General features: G+C 40.3%; 1 protein-coding gene across 7 annotated transcripts in view; it reads right to left on the bottom strand.

The window, feature by feature from the left end:
* The window catches only part of Ralgapa2 (Ral GTPase activating protein catalytic subunit alpha 2), a 282,313-nt gene that overhangs the window by 179,243 nt on the left and 81,071 nt on the right, over positions 1-21,999 (bottom strand). For 5 of the 7 annotated variants that reach the window (NM_001421313.1, XM_087651019.1, XM_087651020.1 and 2 more), the window contains 6 exon segments: positions 3,866-4,030; positions 6,863-7,100; positions 10,842-10,953; positions 13,826-13,974; positions 16,632-16,769; positions 18,171-18,338. In NM_001421313.1, the coding sequence (NP_001408242.1) occupies positions 3,866-4,030; positions 6,863-7,100; positions 10,842-10,953; positions 13,826-13,974; positions 16,632-16,769; positions 18,171-18,338 (970 nt within the window). 7 annotated transcript variants of the gene reach the window in all.

Raw genomic sequence — 21,999 nt, forward strand, 5'->3', positions numbered from 1 at the left:
AATCACTGAAAAATATCTCTTTGTAGCTTTAATTATTCAACACAGAAAGTAAATTCCTTTGAGAAGTGACTAGGGAAAACATGAGAAACTCATTTTGGTACCCCAATATCCTTCTTTGTAAGTGGCACAGGGTGATTACACATGGTGGTAGGACACAGTGTGGCATCTTGATGCATGGACAGTGTGGGTGAAGTGATATCGGACCAGGATAACTCATGTTATCTATCACCCCCATCATTTATTTGACAAGTTCATTCAAAACACTCTACTCCAGCTATTTCCAGATATACATTATTATTATTAACTATATTCACCTTGCTGGGCTAGAAGGAAAACACACACACACACACACACACACACACACACACACACACACACACAAACTTAATTCGGTTGAATTAACCGGGTGAAGTCTAAAAACACATGTTTTTAAAATTAGCACTAATTAGTTTTTTTTTTAATTAAAACCGCAATTATCAGCATGAATCTGATCACTAGCAGGCTTATAGAATTTTTGACTACCTAGTAGCTACTAAACGTGAACTACACAAAAACAACCATTAATAGTTTTTGAAATTTAGCACAAGTGCAACAGACAGCCTTCTGAGTGTGACTGGGGGTAGTCATGCTGGAAACAGGGCCTCAGGCAGGAGGGAGAAGCTAAGGGATATGGAAGGACACATGATACAAGAGTACAGTACCTGACAGCCTGTGAGAGCAAGGAGAGTAAGAGAGACCAGGTAAGAGAGCGCTCACGGTATGGAGGAGGAGCGGGACGCTTTTAGTAGCAGGCAAAGCCTCAGAGAGGTGGACACAGTTGCTGATAGACTGGCTTCGCTTAGCTTCCAGGAGAGATAAAGTAACATTAATCAGAGCACATCAAGATCTTTTACCACTTCTAAGTTCTTAAGGTGCTGCATTTCCTTTAAATATTTAAAAGAAGCCATTTTAAGCTTTAAAGAAATCGATTAAATGAGAGTACTTAGTCACAGTCTCTAAATACAGCCAACCTTTCAGTCAATCACTGATGACTTAGAATGGTCATTCCATACAAAGACCCAGCTTCGGTTAAGAATGCAGAGCATCAGAACGATGTCGGGGCTGACTGCTCAACCACATCATCATTATCTCATCAACACAGCACTATCTCTTCCTAAGGGATGCTCATACGAAGGCCACAGTGAGAAAAGGAAAATCTGGTCCAAGACAAAAATTTTCTACTAAGTAATAAATAATTCATAAATTGATTTACTGAGTACTTAAAAGCTAATCATTTAGCATTTAGTGAACTGATACCCCCAAAGTTCATAAATATATGACTCATATATCTTTATTTGATATCCATGAAACCTATTTTCTTAATACTGTATTTCATATTTACTTGAGCAAAAGTTTCTTAGTAGGAACTTTTGATTTTCTCATACCTTGTTGGTTAAATAAACATTTAATAAAACAAACATGGAATGTGCTTCAGATACATAAAACTATTCTTAAAATCCATAAAACCATCAGTGTAAAATCAAAATACGAATGGTTATTTGCTGATATTAGTCTCTGTACCTCTGCTAAGCATAAGTAAAACAAAACTGTATACAATGGTGGAACATTTGAAAAAACTGAAACTAACTTTCTACTCTCCTGTCCCTCCCCTGCCCCTTGCTATCAGCGGGTCCAGCAATGAGATTACTATACAGTTCGTGAATGTTAGATGATGTGTAAAGGGCAACAACCATGTAAAGGTCAAAGTGTAGACCTGTTTATCTCTGCATGCATCTGGCATTTGATTTGAGCCCTGTTTAAAGCCTTTCCTTTTAGTAACCAAATAGTTGTGCATTTTTCCAAAATAGACCACCATGTATTTTAGAAATAGTACAATAATGGCTATTTTATGTGGCTTTTAAGGCTCAATTTGATCACTCTGAGTTTGGACATCTGAATTCTCACCATCGTTGACTCTCAGGGCCAGAGTAGTCTGCCCATGATAGGGCTCTTCAGTTACACTCTGATGTCCTCTCTATAACATCTATCTCCCTGGTGTCAGCATCAACGACAGCTTCTTTACCTAACTTAAATCTGCGAGGGGAACCACTATGTGAAGATCTTGAACTGCTCCCTTAATGACATTGGAGAAACGAAGTCACTTTTGAGTGGCTATCCCATAATAATTACTGCTAGCTGCTACTGATCCATCCTGAGGACATGGGGAGTAGTCAGAGAAATGCCTTCTATACTCACACTACAGGGAAAATACTCCGGGCCTTGTTTAAAAATAGGAAAATAAAACCGAGTAAGATTACCCGTGTGTATTAGTCTTATTAACCAGCAAGGTATACAAAAATCTTCAAAGACCATTAACAGGTAACAGCAAATTCATAACATTTATTATTTTTAAAGGCATAAAATAACAATAGGAAATGAATATATATATATATGTATATATATATGCATGGATACACATGTATATATAAAACACAACAATAGACTCGTGGAACTGATGGTTCTCACTGTCTTTCAAATATAAAACAGTTCCAGACTTTAAAAATGTAGTTAATTCTACAGAAGCCAACTTTACAGTTTTAAAGTACATATTACACAAATATCTCTACAAAACCTTTGTAAATGGTTTGCTCAGTGCCACATGGCCCCTCAAATACCCAGAAGATTGTTAAACAGGACCTGCCTTTCCTGAATGCTTTCTCTACCACAGTGTTGGTTTAAAACATCTGGTGGAAATTAAGATTTGCCGTGTGATATGGACCATGCACGTATTTGCTGCTGATCAACATGGACAAATAAAATGTACTGCTATCTACAAGCCAGCACTTACACTTGGAATTCAAGGGTGGTGAAGGCAGCATACGTCTGCACAGCTTGGAAGGGACACAGCCTTTGCCACACCGTTCTAAGCACTTTTCCTGAAGGAACCAGTGACAGTGGGAACACTCTGAGACTGAACTAAGACAAGAAATCAGTGTGCCTCCTCAGCACTGCATGGTTCTAGGAACTAAGTTTCTCAGAAACAGAATGAAGGAAGACGACTAGAGTAGGTGGTGCAACTAACTAAAGAGATAATTACCAGCAAATGCTCAGGCATAATAAGGAATGAGGAAGTTACAGTTAGAAAACAACATACTTAGACAAAAAAAAAAAATGCCAACAAGGTGCTAAACTATCTATTTTAGGCTTTTAATGAGCAATGAAAATATATGTTACTTAAACACTTGCTGTATGGGCTGAGGATCTTGCTTATGCTTCTCTGAAGCTGCCGACTATCAACTCTAATTGCATGGCACTTCTGATGAAACTATCAAAAGCTGAGGCTCTGTTGTGCCAACCTAAATCAGAGCACAAAGGGAGAAGAGAACCTCGCTGTCCTCATAGTGAACACCAGCTTCCTTTGGAAAGATCTGTCTCTTGCCTTAGTAAACCTCACGAGACAGTCTGCTAGGCAGCAGGCTCTCCATCGTGGACCAGTGCTAGTCCAAACAGGCTGCAAAAACAGCATCTACAGGCACAGGAGGCTCTCTGCTTTCAAAGAAGCAAAAGATGGGAATATGTCCATTCAATCCCAAATCCAAGTGTGTCCCCTCATTTTCTTTGCTGGAACTCTACGAGGAACACTGTCTCGTAATGACATCACTGAGACTAAAGATATATTTATCATATTCCCTTTCACAGTACGGATTTTAGAAATAAAAAATAAAACCTGTGACTTGAGAAATAAGCAAAAGAAAAAGTTTATAATATATTGACACAGTTCATCTAATAAAAGGTTTACTGTTTAAATCCTGAATAAAAATTTAAAACATTTCTGTAAATTCACTTAAATAAGAATTAATTTGTTTAGCGATAGTTAAACATTTACCAGTCGCTTTTTGACGGACAGTATTTCTTGCCTTCTCTACTCCTGGGGCTCCAGATGTGGTGGCACTCCTGAATCTCATTGGCTCCGTTACATCTGGATGGCTGCGCCAGCTAAGAGAAAAGGATCTCCCAACAGCAGTCCCTTTTTGGGGCTCTAGGACACAACCTGAAAAAAAGGGTAAGATTGTTACTATTTATTTTACTGTCTAGGCTGTTCAGCAAATTTTATATATATTACCAAGATTAAAAAATACCCTACACAAAATAATTTACCACTAGCAGATTCTCTGCCACAAATTAAGAACCACTTTCTTGTGTTGTGTTCTATGTCAATTACCCTAAAAATACTTGTCAGAGTATTTTTAATCTCCAACAGTTTCATAAAAAATGATGTCTGCATAGCATTTACTTCAACATATAAAGGGGCATATTAATCAATCTTCTCAATGTAAGAACAATGCCATCTGAACTCATACCAGCTCCCATGGTACTTTAAAAGCCATTACTTATAGGCTAAAGACTTTGAAGTCCTGATATTAAAATGGTATACTGGCTTCCAAAGACTCCCTCCCAGCTTCAAACCCCACAGAGACCCATGTATACTCAGTCAAATGGGCAAGTTAATGAAAATCTACAAATAATTTAAAATCTTATTTTAGAAAAGTCAAACAATGTGGTCTTCAATTTGACTTCCCTTTCCTCATGGTGTTCTGGTCAAATATTTTAAAGAAAGGTTAAAGCCCCCAAAGAAATACAGAAAGAAAAGGAGTAAGATTTTCAGGAGATTTTTTTTTCTCAGAAATAACATAGATAATAGATACAACTTGTGGCTTGTTTTTACATTAAGTTTCCTTGGTGTGTAGTTTCTGTTTTCACTATTTTAGTGCTTAGGCCCATATATGTATAATAAATATTTAAATTACTTTTTTGAATAAGGCAATATAAATTAAGATGTTTATCATGGTCATTATTTAAATATTTTGTATCTCTCTGGAAAACAGCACCTTTAAATTGTTTACTTTCCAATGCTAATTTATCCCTTCATAGGACTGTGCTTATACACTAGGTAGGAAAAAAGTCCTGTAGGATACACAGTGTTCCACACTGTAAGGATGTTCACATGAGTGAGTGAGTGTATTCGTCTGTGTGTGTGTGCGCTCGCGCACATGTGCATGTGCATGTGTATTTAAACACCTTCAGGATGTAGGAAACACACTTATTTGGAGAAAGTGAGTTGTGTTTTGTATCTCAGCTCTTCCCTCTTTAGCAGAGAAAACTCTCCTCTAGACTGAGAAACTGTCTTAGGGAGTCAGTGTCCTGCAGAAAGTATCTTGATATTTCCAGGGCCTGGTTGACACAGAAACCTCAGACATGTAAGAGAGAATGAGAAGAGAATAAGGACCTCTAGTGTACAATGTATTTCTAAAAAGACTCCCGTTGAGCCTCAACTATGGAGGGAAAGTGACCTGTTGCAAAACTATGTTAAAATATTACCGCACTGTGTCACTGAAATCCAGACTGGAATAAAGCCAGCTACCGGAAAGCATGGACATAAGCTACTTTGCTTTGGCTTGCTGCTTGCTTTTACTAACTGGGGTTTTGCAAACCATTCTCTGCAACGAATACACGATAAGCCCATCCCTAGCCCATTTACATGGTTAGCTCATCACTAGAACTACTTCACATCTCTCTGTATCCACAGCCTTTGTTCTCAGTGACTCTGAACTCCATTAGGTGACTTACTTTGGTGGTAAGACTGAAGATGTGAGACCTTAAAATTTTGCTTCTAGAGCATTATATTAACAACCAGGTACTAACCTGCTGGATTATGAAACGTGTGTGTAGCCCAGTCACACTCACTGCCCTGGCTTACAGCCAGTCAGTTCCTAGAATCAGAGCACTCTAAGTGGCACACAGCACAGAGAGAATTAAATGAAACTGAGAATTAGCCATGGCAGAGTGTGCAACCCACGTTATCAGCTCATAAAATCATGGTCTAAATAAATGGTTAAGCCACTAGGTTTCAGGATGATTTGTCACATAGCAAATGCCAACTGATACAGTCTACAAAAAGGTTACTATTGCTAAAACATAATCTATTATCAACATATGTAACTTGGCAAAGTTTTGAAGGAAAGAGGCCTTCAAGGTCTCAGAACCAGGTGAAATTACTTATCACCCAAGAAAATTTCTGTATTCTGCGATTCTGTTTGCTATAACCCTAAGAAAGTCCAGGTCAAATCAAAGGTTGCTCCTCTCCATTTCCCCCAGAAAGCTCACATGCCCCCATAGAAGGCATTTTGGCATTTAACCATACCTATGGCAACTTCCCACTCTGTCCTATGTCTTTTTACATTTGCCATGCACCATATGTATTTGAATGAAGAAGCTCAAGTCTTTACAGTATAAGTGAATAGACAAGTACCACAGTCCTTAGGAATTGCCATAGAGACAAGAGGGTACCACTGTCACCTCCAACAGAGACTCCCATTGTTTCACAACTTAAAACTATCACTGTTACTTTCTTAGGTCTTAAAACAGTTGGACCTAGAAACACAATGAAGCCAAAATGGCTCCCATCTCAAGCAACTGGAATTTCTCCACACATTCTAGGGAGGCGGCAGCATGCATCTTAGCAGTGTAGCCTTTTGGTCTGGACTTGGCTGGCCTTGATGTCCGTCTTTACCTAAGCGACCTTGACTGAGTGAAGGCCTTTGTATTTTTCCTTTTCTGGCTATGACACAGCTGTAACTAAAAGAGCTGTCATAAGGGTGGAGACCATGTTGAAAGCACTGGTTGCTGTTACTCCTGCTATCAGTCCTTCTCTCTGAGTTTTCTTAGTCTCTTTAGACAGTCAGTCACCAGTTAAAGGAACAAAGCAATGGGACACAGTGTAATATTGAAGGACACTGCAGGTGGCTCAGCTCATGGTGAACTACGACGCACTAACGTTTAGGTACGTGGATGAGCACGCTCTCACCCCTACCTTTGCTCTTACCTTTGCCTCGCTGCTTCTTCTCCTTCTGTTCACTTAACTTATCCAGAGGTAGGTTTGTCATTTCAACTCCATACACAGTTCTCGCAAGCACGGCTGTCAAGGAGTCCATGATATTAGACCACTCAGTGATGAGTTCCTCCCATTCTGTAAGGGATGACAGCACCCTGAGAAAGTCATCCCAGAGCTCCCGAGAAATGTACACACACAGGTTTGCTCGGATCCAAGCCACGATAAGTGTCTGAAACCAACCAAATTTATGATTTTTAACAAACAAAAAGTGAAAATAACATCCTTTTCATTGACCAACTGCATTCAGGATTTGAATTATGGCAACATGGGTTATCTGAGGAAACATTGTTATTCTAAAGTCCTTGGATAACACTGCTGTTATCAGTGAGAAGACAAAACTCTGTCCAGCAACTACTTAGCTTCTGAAGGCAGTTCTCTGCCTGTCACCGCAGAGGCTATCTCAAACACCTTCCTGTATGTGTGGTCTAAACCCGAGGTACTGCACGACCTGAGCAGCTGAGACTGCTGCAGAATTCAAAGACAGCTCACTGAGTGAGACGGCCTTCAACCTCAGCCCCGAGACCTTCAGTCCACCAGCACTTAGCTTCTCCTCCATGTGCACTGTCCTACCCCTGCTCTAGGTTTCTTCCCAGAACATTGTTCTTCATACACACACGCTCCAATTCGTCCTCATCTTATAACCCCACACTCTCCTGGAAGTAGATTCCCTTCTTATAGCCCCTTCCCTCTCTGTCACAGTCAAACTTTCCCATTTCATCATCTCCCAGATACCTGACTGTGAACTGTTCCCACTGACAGCTCTCCACATCCTGCTTGGGTTTTGTTTATCCATTTCCATAGTTTCACTCCCTTCTAAATGCTGTGTATGCTTCTGTCTTTGAGGCCAGATCAGATTCCTTTGCTAATTTATCCTTTGCTGGTTATCCACACGCTTTACAGAGAGCCCATCATCATGAAAAGAAGTCAATTAATAATTACTAATTTTTTTATCTAATAGGTCCATTTTATTATTAGGTCAATATTTTTTGTTAGATAAAGATTACTAATTTTATTGCGATGTGTGCTTTTCGTAATGTCACTAAACTTTTGAAGACAGGAGTTTAAAATGTATAGAACTGAAACTAGCATTTTAGTCTTAATAAAAAATAATAAAATATTAATTGTAATAAAATTGACCCAATATTAAATCAACAGACATAATTTTAGAGGCGAGGACAGAGACTGCTGAAGTTACTTGTGATCACTTCCTTTTGGCCACAGTACTAGAAGCAGGAACAAAACCGATGGATGTCTTGGTGTAGTGTAGTAAGATGCCAAGACTGGAAATTATTTTACTAAGTGTAAACTAAGAAATAAAGAGATCATGTGGTAACACATATCTTTAATCCCAGCCCTTGGGATGCAGAAACAGGCAAATGTTTATAAGTTCAAGGCCAGCTTGCTCTACATATGAGTTCTAGGCCAGGTGAAACCTTCACTCAAATAAGCAGAAAGAAAAGAGCTGACTTCTTTCACTTTAGAAAATTTGTCATAGACAATGTTACAAACATGTATACATATCTATGAATCACCAACAAGATTCACAATAGCACTTGGACATGGTGCAAAATCCTCAAAAATAGTTGAGAGGGATGGGATGGGAGAACCACTGGACATAAAAGCAAGACAGCCTTTTAATTCATACTCTTTTCCAAAAGGAAGCGGGAAAGTGATAGTCCCAGCACTAGGTTGTGGAGAAAGTCAGCAGGCCTTTCTGGAGTTATACTTCTCATAAAAGCAAACCAGTGGGTCAGTGTGTGTCAAGGGTCCCTCAGCACTGACACTCAATGTTTAATCAGATATAGCTCAGCACAAGAGTCACAGAAACACAGCTTGCTTCAGTGACTCCTTCTCTTACAGTCAACCGATAACCAACCACACCCTCTCCTTCCACGACTATCAAGGACACTACACACTGGACTCTAGTGTAGAGAGCCGAGGTGAGGCTTTCTGATCACCTTCAGAACATGACAATAGGCACCACCGGAGGCACCTGCCCATTAGTTGGTAAATATTATTAAATGAAATAAATTCCATCATTCATAGAGGAAACTTTGTGAACCTACATTATCTATAGAACAGAAGGAAAATAAAAACTACAGGAAGAGTTAGAAAAGAGAAAAGGATAATGGCAACTTAAAATGTTCTTACAAAGTCTTACTAGTCCTTACTATTTCTTTACAAATATAAAACACACACACACACACACACACACACACATCTGGACATTTCTGTCTGTATGACACATGACACATGACAGTAGAAGAGCATCAGCAAACCAGGCTGGACTATTGCAAACAAAAACAAACCCCACATAGTCGTAGCATGATGACACAAGCCTATAATCCTAGCTGCTGCAATAGAATTGAGAGTTTGGATCAACGTAGGCTCACTGTACAGCTTGGACTTAGAAAATTAATCAAATAAAAATGAATGTGTAGGCCTATCCCATATACCCAAGAGGTGGGTAGGCAAAGTAGTAAAAAGGAGAGAGACTCGATGAGGCAAGGGAGTGTGTGCCAATTACTTCTGCCACCTCCACATATACTATTTGCACCCTACATACACTCCTAATATATATCAGTCAAGACCTAGGAACTGGTGAAGACGATGTTTCCTTCCTCAACCATCACTTGAGCTCACTGTGCTCCTGCCTATCAAATTCTGAGTCAGGCCTAACACAGATGTCGTATCTGTCCAGTTTTTTCCCTGTTCTCTTTCAGAAATGTTCATAGGCTCTATGAACCCTATAAAAAATAATGTAGTTCAGGGCAGTTGCCCTTGGGGCTCTGTATTATTTCTACTTCCTGGGCAGGCCATCAACTGTCAGCCGCTAATCTATGCTCTTGACCCTACTCACCCTGGGGCAGGAAGTACTGGTGCCTCTTTGTCTCTCAGATGGAGTCACCCAGCCTGGCCAGATCCTGAGTTTCACCTCCAGCTGCACCAATCCATTCTGACCTCTTTCACTAGAATGTCACACTGGCAAGCTAACATTTAAATACACCTGCTCTAAACCTCACCCTCTACAAACAGTAGCTCCTCCAGATAGTTCCCTTTCCCTCCTCCCTGCCATATCGAGCTCTTGGAAGCCTTGTCCACAACTGCTACCTCCACTTCCTGATCGAGTCACTCCAAGTAGTCTTCAATTCTTTAAGCCATTCTCAACAACCCACATCTTACCAGAACCGAAGGTCACCTGCCCCCCCATCCCCCACCCCCCACCCCCGCTCACTTTGCTGGACATCCAGGACAACCTCTTCTAGCTTTCCTCTCAGCAAACTGGGCCTGCTTCCTCAGTGCTCTGGCTGGCTTTCTCTTCTACCAACTATAGAGATGCCATCATTTCCTAAGAACAAGTTCTCTTTCACACTCACCCCGTGCAGCCTGATGTATTACACACAGTTGCTTGACACAATGATAGTTTTATCCCATTTCCACATTTCTATTTATCCCGTACCTGGTTTTCTCTCCACTAAGATATTCAAGTTCTGTTGCTTTTGTTTGTTTGTTTGTTTGTTTGTTTGTTTGTTTTTCGAGGCAGGGTTTTACTGTATCCCTGGCTGTCCTAGAACAAGCTCTGTAGACCAGCTTGGCCTCAAACTCAGAGACCTGCCTGCCTCTACCCCTCATTCTGGGACTAACGGCGTGCGCCAGTACCACCCATCTTACTCCTGTCATTTTCTTAATGCCTAACACTCTCGAGCAAACCAAAAGGAAGAAGATGGCAGAGAAGGAAGCCTAAAAACACAACTCTAACTGGAAAATATCACAACTTTTAGGACAAAGCTAAGAAGGAATTTTTCTAAAAATGTAAAGTTAATTTGATATAACTTGTGAATTTTTCAGTAATTAAAACTAATTTGCCAATTTAATTCCACATTTGCAGCATTTAATAAGAAAGACTTACCCTGAAGAGCAGCCCTGCCAAGCTCCGGGCAAATGAATCCTGTACAAGCTTATCCTTTGGCTTCTGCATGACGGCTTCTGTTATCCTGAGAAGGATTTGCAACATCTGCTCCCTGGGCCACCCAAAATAAAAGCTCACATAAACAATCACATCTCCAAAGCACTTTGTAGGTATGAGATCTCTGCAATCAGCAGTACATATTATTTGGAAGTATTAAAAGTCTAGGTTCCAGTCAGAGAATAGGCGTCTTATTTTATCACCATAAACTACTGTATGTTACCACAGTTCCACAAACATGCTTTCCACATTCATGCCAACTGGCAGGATGACCTTACACACATCTTCCCCGCCTGACATTTCTCCTTGCAGGAAGGAGGACAAGGTGGTTTTCTCCAATTTTGTCATCACATTGGGGCACTCACTGAGGGAGCAGGTGAGCCAGTCTGAATTTATATGGTACCCTACCATTCTCCATCATTACGTTAATTAACCTAGGTAGTTTCCCATCTGCCTTTGGGATAGGAAAAAAAAAAAACTGGCCCTCTGGGTTTTAATATGAGGACACAGGCAGTCAACACCACTGCTTGACTATGGTTCCTGCAGAAGAGAGGAGGGGTTTAGAAAGGTCATGACTGAACACTGATGGGCAGAGCATTTGCGCCTGGCAGATCCTGCTTTTGCCAACAGTGCACACCTGGGATGGCTGCAGTCACCATAGCTCAGTCACCATGTGCTACTATAGTCTTACAGAAGAGGGCTTTAATTAACATAGTACTGCTAATATGACAATCAGTGTTTAAAACAGCAGAGGATCTTTTTTTTTTCTTTCTTACATAGCCAAGTTGTATTTCTCATATGCTTGTACTCCATGGGGATGGAGAACACACTATCTTTTGTATAGAGAGGAAGTCCACTCATTCTAAGGGAATCACTCTGGTTCCTGTAGGGTTTGGAGCTCTAACCATTTGTTTACCTTCACTACCTTCTTCTTGCTCTTCCTACTCTCTAGTGAGAAACAAACAAACAAAGAATACGACAAAGCAACGTGGTCCAGATCAAACAAAGAGATCTGTAGAAAGTGATTTCTTTTCTCCTGTTTCCGTAAATAGATGATGCACATCTTAGCCTTCTGGTGGTATAATGACCTCCGAGGATTTGCTCTGGGTTCTCTTGCTATCTGGCTCCGTTGGGCTTTAGTCCCAGGTTTAATTATTTGGTAACACCCACTGTCCAGCAACTATCCCATCTGGTTACTTGTTTTGAACTGTCAGAGATCTGACATACAGAGGAGGAAGGCAAGTGTACCACCTGATCTAGAAACCTGTGTACAGTGCAGGACAGAAAGTCTGAAGAGAAAAAGTGGGAAAAGCAATGACAGAGCTGGAAGCGTCCGTCCTGCCCCTCGGCCAGGATATCCAGGCTCCTGTCACACTGGGGCTTTGACTATTTAATGCACTGCTATGTGCTCACAGTAGATGTTCAGAACTTAATGACAAGTGGAAAGAAAAGAAACAGAGAGGTAGGGAGGGAAAGGAAGAAAGAAAGGAGAGGAGGACAAAGGGGAGGGGGAGCATGGGGCATTTGAATTTAAATATGTAGAAAACCAGGCAGCAAAACGTGCCCCCTGTCTATGTTCTACTGTGTTTAGTTACTGTTTTTATTTCCACAATTATCCTTTTATATGTTTATCTGGAAATCTCTAAATTACTAAAGAAAAAAAAAACAAGTTGCTTTATTTTACTTCTTAGCATTATAAAAACTATAATACTATGCAATGTATACAAAATTCATAGTTTTCTAAGAAACCAGAAAATACTCTTCACACAGCTGCGGTACAAGGAGCATCATCCAGCTGAAAGCACTTCTCATAGGGTCATTCTGACGGCTGTGATACTGGACTGGGTCTCCATCACACTGTGCACCGCTGTAATGTTTCCAAACTTAGCAGCTACTGCACTGGGTAGAAATACTAATTTAAAAGACCTTGTATTTACACTTTCAAATCCCCATTTTGATACTTGTAATGTCATATTTGTGAACTTGCTACAAGGTAAAATTCTTCTGGGCCCACCCTTCTCTCCTCTTGGTGGCCTGTGGCTTCTGACAGCTCACTCTTGCCTTATTGTTAGGGCTTCTCACCCACTGTGGATAGACACCTTGTACAACACCAATAGTGCTGGCTCTAGGACACCTATAAGACAGGTGTGGTCCTGGGAAAATTCCCAATACAGAAGGAGGTCACTGCCACAGGACCTCAGTGGCCTCCAAGCCCTAGAAGCTGAGAGAGAAGGGCACATTGCAGGTGGCTAAGTGAGATGAGCACACCCAGGCGGACCTGAGGGACATTTCTAAGACAGGCTGCAGGTGAACACATTGGGAATAAGGGAATCATGGCTCAGGGCTTCTGCTCTCTCACTGAGAACACCGAGGGCAATGTGGACACTGAGAGACAGGCATGAGAAACATCTAACCCATTTTACACATTACACAAGTAATAGTAAAACAGCGAAGGAAAAAGGGAAGGAAAACTCAGGACACACTTTGACTATTCTTTCCTGTCACTTCGACTACACATTATTTTTAAAAATTATTTTAAAATTTTTCCAAAGTGGATTCAAAATAAATTTACGTTTATAGCACTTCAGGACAACTACCAAACTTGCTCTTATGAAGAATCATATTGTAAAGCACATACCACTTATCATAAAACTCTCTGATAAGAGGTTGAAATGAGAAATCCACTACTGAGTAATACAACGCTAACTCCTGTACATGAGTGTTTTTAAAAGACAATAATGAAAATAAACGAACTGCCCAAGTGCTGGTCCTTTCCTTGCCACATTTCACAGAAGCTAGCCCCAAAGGGTTGATGTTCGCCTTACTGCCAGTTTTAGAAGACATTTGGTAACTGGAAGCCTTAACACTTGAATTATACTGAGAAGCAAAGACAGCTGTTTTAAGATGCTAATCTGAGGTAAACTTACCATGTCTTCTGATTCATTGTGAGTTCCATTATCATTCGCCGAAAAATAATCAGGACAGCTTTACAGGCATCTACTTGTTCTCTCAGGAGCATGGGAACTTCAACACATGGTTCCAGCAAAAAGACATTTGCAGCATTTGTAAGAAAAACCTTAAAATCAACAATTTTACATTAGAAAATACAATTAAGCATATACAGGTGAGGAAATTTTGCCTACAGATGATCTTACCTTCCTTGTACCAGTGAACCCTTTTGGGTTACTTCCACAGACTGTCTGCATACAGCAGATGACACCAATACATGGTCCAGGAATTATGGCTCACCCTTAGGACTGCCTAGTATACACCTAGGAGGCCTTTCACTGCCATTCCATATACACAGTGTTACTTTAGCCATGAATCATAAAATATTTGAATTTGTTATATCTTTCAACAGTAACAATAAAACAACAACAATAATTAAAAATAACAAAAACCAAGACCACTGTATCAGGGTGGCAAGGTCTGGGATGCAAAAGTCACAGAAGAGACCTGTGGCTGGACAACAGCGCTATAACTGTTTGTCCAAAATAAATTTAAGTCATCAAGTTGGAGGAATAAGAATCTATAGGAACCCATGCGATGCTGAGAGAAGCTCACAGCACAGCACATGAACCCTGCGTCCTGGTGGAATATTATTAGTGTCCTTGAGAGGCATAAGAACTGAGGAGTGGTGGACCTGGAAACATACAATGCCACGTGGTCATGTTGCACCTTCTAGAATCAGGCCTTCTCTTTTTGCAAGTGTGTCTGGGGTGTGTGTGTCTGGGGTGTGTGTGTGTGTGTGTGTGTGTGTGTGTGTGTGTGTGTGTGTGTGTGTGGTGTGCTGCTGCTGCTGAGGGGATGGGGGCTGAACATATGGGCACGTGCATATAGAGACCTGAGAAGCTGACATCACCTATCTTCCTCAATCCTTCTCCATCTTATATACTGAAGCAGGGTCTCCCACTGAACTCAGAGCTCACCTTTTCCTTGTCTGTCCAGCTAACTTACTGCAGGGATTTCCTGTCTCTGCCTCCCTGGCACTACGATTATAGGTGGGCTGGACAGCCCACTGGCTTCTAGAAACTCCAGCCGTCACCATAGTGTAGTTTTGCCAGCTGAGCCATCTCTCCAGCCCCAGGACTTTGTTTAATAGGAGAAATCTATTATGTAGCAAGAAACAAGAGTCTCAGCAAATTCTTACGATAAAAGCATAGTACAAGAGTCAGCTAGCTACTCTATGCTCTGCCCCAGATCTCTGAGGTCCAGGGTCTCTGTTCGGTGGCAGTACAGCTGACTAGGGTCCTCAGAGAGTAAATTACCACAGTGAAAGAACATGGCAGCATTCATAAATAAGAGCACTGACTGCTCTTCTAGACGACCTAGATTCAATCCCCAGCACCCGCATGGAGGCTCACTGTAACTGTAACTCCAGTCTCAGATAATCCAATGTCCTTTCCTGGCCTCCTGTGGGCACTAGGCATGCTTGTGGTACACAGGTATACATTTAACCAAAAGACCGTACACATAAAATAAGATAAAATAAAATAACATGAATCAGATGGGTTCTATCCATCTGTTCACATACCCTTCTGTGGGTCTCCTTCAGATTTAGCAGTATAAGGACCGAAGCTGTGGGAACAAACCCAGCTTCTCTGGCTTTTCAGTGCAGGAAATTCCAAATAAAATTCATAGGTTCACCAGACAGCTTCAAATCACATACTCAAAAAACTGATGACAACTTCTAAAACTTAACCTTTATATGAATGCCCCAAATTTGTAGGGAAAAAAAATCACTACTAGAAAAAAAAATTACAAGGTGAATTTGAATAAAAAAAAAGAGAGAACAAAGAATTTCTGGTTAAAAAAAAACTATAGCAGTTTTGGTGACAGTGTTTTTATAGGAGTAAACCACAAATAACATTATAACACAAAGCCTTTTAATTTCATGTGTTTTCTTGAACTTAAAAATTCTGCCCATTCCCAATTCAAAGGAAGTTTTCGTATACTCCACTTTTACTTTTAATAATAGCTTCAAAACACCAACACAGGAATACCTATCACTGTATTGGCATTGGTTAAGGTAACAACAACCAAAGTTATTATGTCCAAACCACTCTGCCGAGCAGCAGTAGAAAGTGCTATCTTATCAGACCTCCATCCAGCCTCTCTCCGCTGAGCAACCACTCAAGAGACAAGTCACTGAATACAAGGAGAACAAAAGCAAATTAAGTCCTGTTGCCTCTCAAGCTGTAGGGCTACAGTATGACTGTGGTTCAAATGAAAGGAGAGAGCCACAGGACACAAGGACCCCTCCAAGTATCTGTGTCAAGGTCACAGTCTACAAATAGGAGATGTAGCAAATCTCTCTGAGTTACATGAGTAAAATCATCTTTATTCTCTAAAATTTATTCTATTTTATTCTCTCTCTCTCTCTCTCTCTCTCTCTCTCTCTCTCTCTCTCTGCGTGCGTGTGTGTGTGTGTGTGTGTGTGAAAATCCAAGTAACTATTCAGATGTGCTCAGAAGATACTTTCACAAATCATATACATTTCGGAGTCACTGTAAAATAATCCTTCTCAAAAAGACTGAAACCAGTTTCATGTCTTTTTTAACTAGAAAAAATATTTTCCATTTGTAAGTGGGAAGAAAAACTTAAAACTTAAGGCCTCTTCAGTGCCTGGTGCTCAAAATATCAGTACATTTCATATGACATTATTCTAAGTAAATGAAATGTTCAGAGCGCCTTCTCCACCTGGCTGTCCTTGTATCCCGAATGGCGGCATACCTGCAACATAGCTTGGGCCCCAGCTTTCACATTTGTGTTGTCCTCCTCTGTCACACACCCTCTGCTCATGGCACTTGTGAAGGAATACGTGCGTCCCCAACTGGATGACCGTTTATGACCAGAACTTTCGGATGAGACCTTCAGAAGACAATAATCCATTTACCAAGTAGGGAGAAGCATAAGTTTACATACTTGGTTCCTCTCTCTCTGCTTAGTACACCCCCAGCATCCAAGGTGATCTCACCCTTAGCATGGACTGGAAGAGCCAAGTTTGCCTGATGCTGGGACACAGAAATCAGGCCTCTACACAAAAAAATTAAACTTGTTTATTGATTGATCTGACTTCAAAGCTAGGTACTAAAACCATTTCACCAATATTAAAACATCAAAATAACAGAATCAGTACAAACATTTATGTTTTAAATCTGTGGCTAAAAATTTTAAATATTGAAAATTAATTTAATCAGGAACATAAATATAATTTGGGTTTCTTCTGGTCTTGGGATGTTCTGTGCTGTCACTTTACATTTATTCAGGTCTGAGTCTGGAAGAGGACAGTGCCTTCTGCAGGAAGGCCGCACGTGGTGCTGCTGACACACCAAAAAGGCTTACTCTTTACATGGTAATTGTTTCAAATATTTAATACAGATTTCTTCTGGACAGTTAACTGCAAAAGACAAGTCTGGCAAAATAGTCTATGTTTAACTTTTCCAACAACTACTTATTTAAATGAGTCAAAGCATCAGCTTTTCAGTCTCATAGAGGGAATTGTAAAACGTGAGAAAGCAAAACAGTGGCATCTAAGAAAGTACCCATGTGCGTGCGTGTGCATGCGTGTGTGTGTGTGTGTGTGTGTATATGTGCGTGCGTGTGTGTGTATGTGTGCGTGCGTGTGTGTATGTGTGCGTGTGTGTGCATGCATGTGTATGTGTGTGTGCATGTGTGTGTATGTGTGTGTGCATGTGTGTGTGCATGTGTGTGTGCATGTGTGTGTATGTGCGTGTGTGTGTATGTGTGCGTGTGTGTGTGCATGCATGTGTGTGTGCGTGCATGTGTATGTGTGTGTGCATGCCTGTGTGTGCATGTGTGTGTATGTGTGTGCGTGTGTGTGTATGTGTGCGTGTGTGTGTGTGCATGCATGTGTGTGTGCATGTGTGTGTGTGCGTGTGTGTGTGCGTGTGTGTGTATGTGTGTGCGTGTGTGTGTATGTGTGCGTGTGTGTGTATGTGTGTGTGTGTGTGCATGCATGTGTATGTGTTTGTGTGCATGTGCATGTGTGTGTGTGCATGTGTGTGTATGTGTGTGTGCATGTGTGTGTGCGCGTGTGCGTGTGTGTGTCTCCTAGGCTAATTGTAAAGGGGACATCTGCCCACCAAAGACGGAGCATGAGTGCTGCTTCTTAGGCAGGTCCTCAGAACTTAACAACCTGAGAGTGTCACCTAAGGGCCAGCCTTATGGGCAGGGTAGGACCCTTGACTGAGCTGGTCTACTTTGCCAAGATGTGTGTACCTCAACTCAGAGGCCAGGTGATAACATTACCTCCTTGGAGTCAGTCTCTGAAAGTCCTAATTTGTCAGCATCTTCTTCAGCAACGTCCTTTTTATCTGGTTCTTCCATGAACACAGGCTTGTTCTGCAGGATCCATTTCCTGTACACCTGAACTACTTTTCTTGTTATAGATATCTCACAGGAAGGCAACAAAAATGCCTGAAAAGAAAAGAAAAAAAACAAAAAACAAAAAACCTCTTTCATGCCATGCAAACCCGGAATCACAGACATTTCCATCACCCACTTCAGAAACATTTAACTGGTACAAACCACAGACATACTTTTGTACACACCCCTTATCTGAAGAACAAGGACATCTTCATAATTAGCCCAGAAGAACAATGAAGACTCACAGATCCTTCTATCTTCCAGGGAAGTATTTTAATTGTCTATATATAAAATAATTATAACTAAACTTGTAAGTTTTCTCAAAAAAAAAAAACAGAAACCATTTGTAAAGCAATAGAAAGACTGTGGTGGGAACTGTGGCTGCTTTTATCTGGCTCAGGGGAGCCATGCTGGGGTTGGAACTGGCCCTGGAGGAGTAGAAATCAAAGGCTGCTAAAAGCACAGCCTCTTCTTGCTTGTTTTGCCTTTTTCTTCTGTTTCCCCCATCTTCCTTCCATCCCACCTTTGTTCCTTCCTCCCTACTTCCTTCTCAGACAGTTTTCTACATTTATCAGAACACCAAGTACAGCCACTTGGAAAACTGTGCACATTTGTCAGAACTTAAGCAACCACAACAACACCCTTCTGTGTATATGCGCAGGACAGAAGTCAACACTGGCTTCTTTTTCAATTGTTTCACCTTCTTATTTTATCAAAAAAGATCTCTCACTTGGCTGTTTGGCTAGCCTGGCTGATCGAGAAACCACAGAGGTCTTCCTATGTCTACCTCCCGGTGCTAGAAATGCAGGCACAGGGCACATTTTATTACATGGGCACTGGGGATCAGAGCGCTTTACTAAATGAGCCATCTCTTAGCCAGTGAAAATTTTAATATTAAGGAATTTTCTTATGTATTTGTGATTTAATGTGATTAAAACCGAAAAAAAAGAGTTTGAAGAGGAAATGCATTTGTCTTTTGCTTCTCAAATTTAGGGCCTATTTCTATATGCAAGGTGGGCAGGAAGGACCCTACCTACTCCACACTCAAATGACGACTTTTCAGACCAGACCACTGAGCCCCACAGAACCAGAGATCATTCCCAAGATTACAAAGTTACTTCCCAGACTTGTTTTAATACACCCCTAAGTTTCATAACCAAGAACCTAAAGATAGGCAGCTGTCACTTCAACATCAGTGCACTAAGATACAGAAATGCCCAGGGTGGCAGCCAGAGCACACCAAATTCTAGAACACAGAGTTAGCGTTATCAAAAGATTACAAAAACTGAATGAGTCAGTATTTTGCCATGTAACTCAATAAACACAAGACATTAGGACAAAATACATGCTGTTTCATTCGTTCTTCCTGGATTTTAAAGAAATGATCACACAAATAAAATTGAGAAATTTTCACAGTGATGCTGTCAGCAGTAACTATATTTGCTTTATTGCATATTTCTTGTCAACCCACTCCTCTAGCTTTCCTTATGTTTCTTATGTACTTTGTTGGCCCAGTCAATCTATACACTTTAGACTATCGCTGAAGTCTGGCACCTGCTTACTGTACATTATTTAGAAAAACTCTACAAAAAAGGAAATTCAGAGGCTACTAAATCAGTTCTGACAAAATGTAGACAACTGAGCAATCTAAAACTGCAATAAAGGCATAACATATTATCCTCCTCACAGAGAGCAAGGAATAGTTCTTGTATGGGGAAAATTAAGTTATTTTAAAAAATATCTCTATAAATACCCACAACAATGAGATATATAACATACTATTAAATATTATTGGAAACATGTTAAGTCAATTGGAATAAAAATCATAACTTAAAAAGTACACATGATACATGATCCAATGAACAGAAATCTAGATACCAGGTATATCAGAACCTGAAGTAAATTAAATCTGAAAACAAAACAACCCAAATTAAAAGCTGTGTGCATATAGGTTGGGCAGAAGCTAAAGTGAACACTGAGAGAAATACAAGGGAAATCTCTAGAACACATAAGGGAGAAAAGTAAGCAGAGGCAAGAACAGGAAGACAGTGACAAGGTCATAGAGATGCAAAAATGGAACAGAGAGTATGCAAGAATGGCTGAGCTCAGAGAACAAATCCATTGTCATGAGTCACAAAGGCAAGCAGAATAGATACAACAATTTACAGTACAACTGCTAAAACCAAAGGCACCTGAAAACACTAAAAGCAGCCAAAAGGGAGAAAAGAACATTTTCTCCAAAGGAACAAGCTTCATGGTCTGCTGTGACAATCAAATAGAAACCATAAAACAAAAGGCTGAAGTTATTCAACACGCAGAGAGGACATGGCTAGTCCTCTATAGTAAACAGAACATAGCATCCCAAAGTATATACTTCAAACATGAAAGCAAAAGACAGGCATTTTCAGATAAGAAAATCTGTTACCAACAGTCACAAACTAAGGGAAGTACTAAAAATTATCCTTGAGATATAAAGAGAAAGTATCCTAGGTCAGAAATTTGACAAAAAGGGCATTTGTAGAATTCTAAATGAGTAGGGTGTATGTGTGTGTGTGTGTCTCTCTGTGTGTGTGTGTGTGTGTGTGTGTGTTTTCTGAAAAGTATGGTATACATACATGTATTCATTTTATAATATATACTTCAAATATATAGCAGTTCTATAAGCTGAGATGTTGGAGAGACATGATGTTCTCCAGCTTTTAAACAATTGCAGGAGGGTGTAATACCTACCACACATATAAATACTGGAGGAAAAAGGGACAGCTAGCCAAAAAAAAAAACCCTCAGTACAGTTAGAATGTAAAAGGTAAGACTGTTGATGTACATCCAAGAAAAGCAGTTTCTATGTTACACTGAAGTAGAATAAAGCTGTAATCAAAAGACAAGAGGTTGCATAACATTGTATTTAAGAAAAAGTTTTAAAAAAAAAACCACATGGAATTTGTAAGAGGAAATCCAAAGCATATGTACGTTGAGATGTAGATAGTAAAAAGGAGAAAAAAATATTTGTCATGCAGACACCAGAAGACAACATAGTAACACTACACAAGACAGACTTTGAAAACATTCAACTTATAAAATTAGACCATGGCCATCACAGAAAACTGTGGACACAACTAGATGAATGTACTGTGAGGGGTCCAGCCCCAGCAGATACATCTTTAATACAACTCCTACCCATAAGGCTCAGGGAACGCCACTGAAGGAGGATGAAAAGATTGTAAAAGCCAGATAACCCGGAAGTCTGCTTTGAGACTGTATCTTTACAGTTTCAACAAAGCCTGAACAATGACATTATCAACAGCAACATTGATCGACATGGTAGTTTGGAAAGGAGGCAATCTCATGGAGTCCCACTCCTAGATAAAGAACTACAAGGAGTAGCTGCTGAGAGGGAGAATTATCCTTTCCCGGGTGGCTATCAGTTGGAAAAGGAGATGGGAGAGGGAAGAGGGACACAGAGGGGGTGGTGAAGAGAGGATAGATAGGAGATGGGTTATAGAAAGAAAGGGCAACAAGGAAATGATGTCATTAAACCTTAACTTTAAAAATAAATTTAAAAAACCGCAAAAGCTTCTTAACAATAAACTATTCAATTTATAGGAATGCATAGCAACTAAAATGTATTCTGATGCTACAAAGAAGAAAATTTAACTAAATTAATCTGGCTTCGTGGCTAGACTAATCACTAAGTGTGGTGATCACACAGTTG

Source organism: Rattus norvegicus, chromosome 3 (genome assembly GCF_021556685.1).
Source record: "Rattus norvegicus strain SHRSP/BbbUtx chromosome 3, alternate assembly SHRSP_T2T, whole genome shotgun sequence".
Lineage (NCBI taxonomy): Eukaryota > Metazoa > Chordata > Mammalia > Rodentia > Muridae > Rattus > Rattus norvegicus.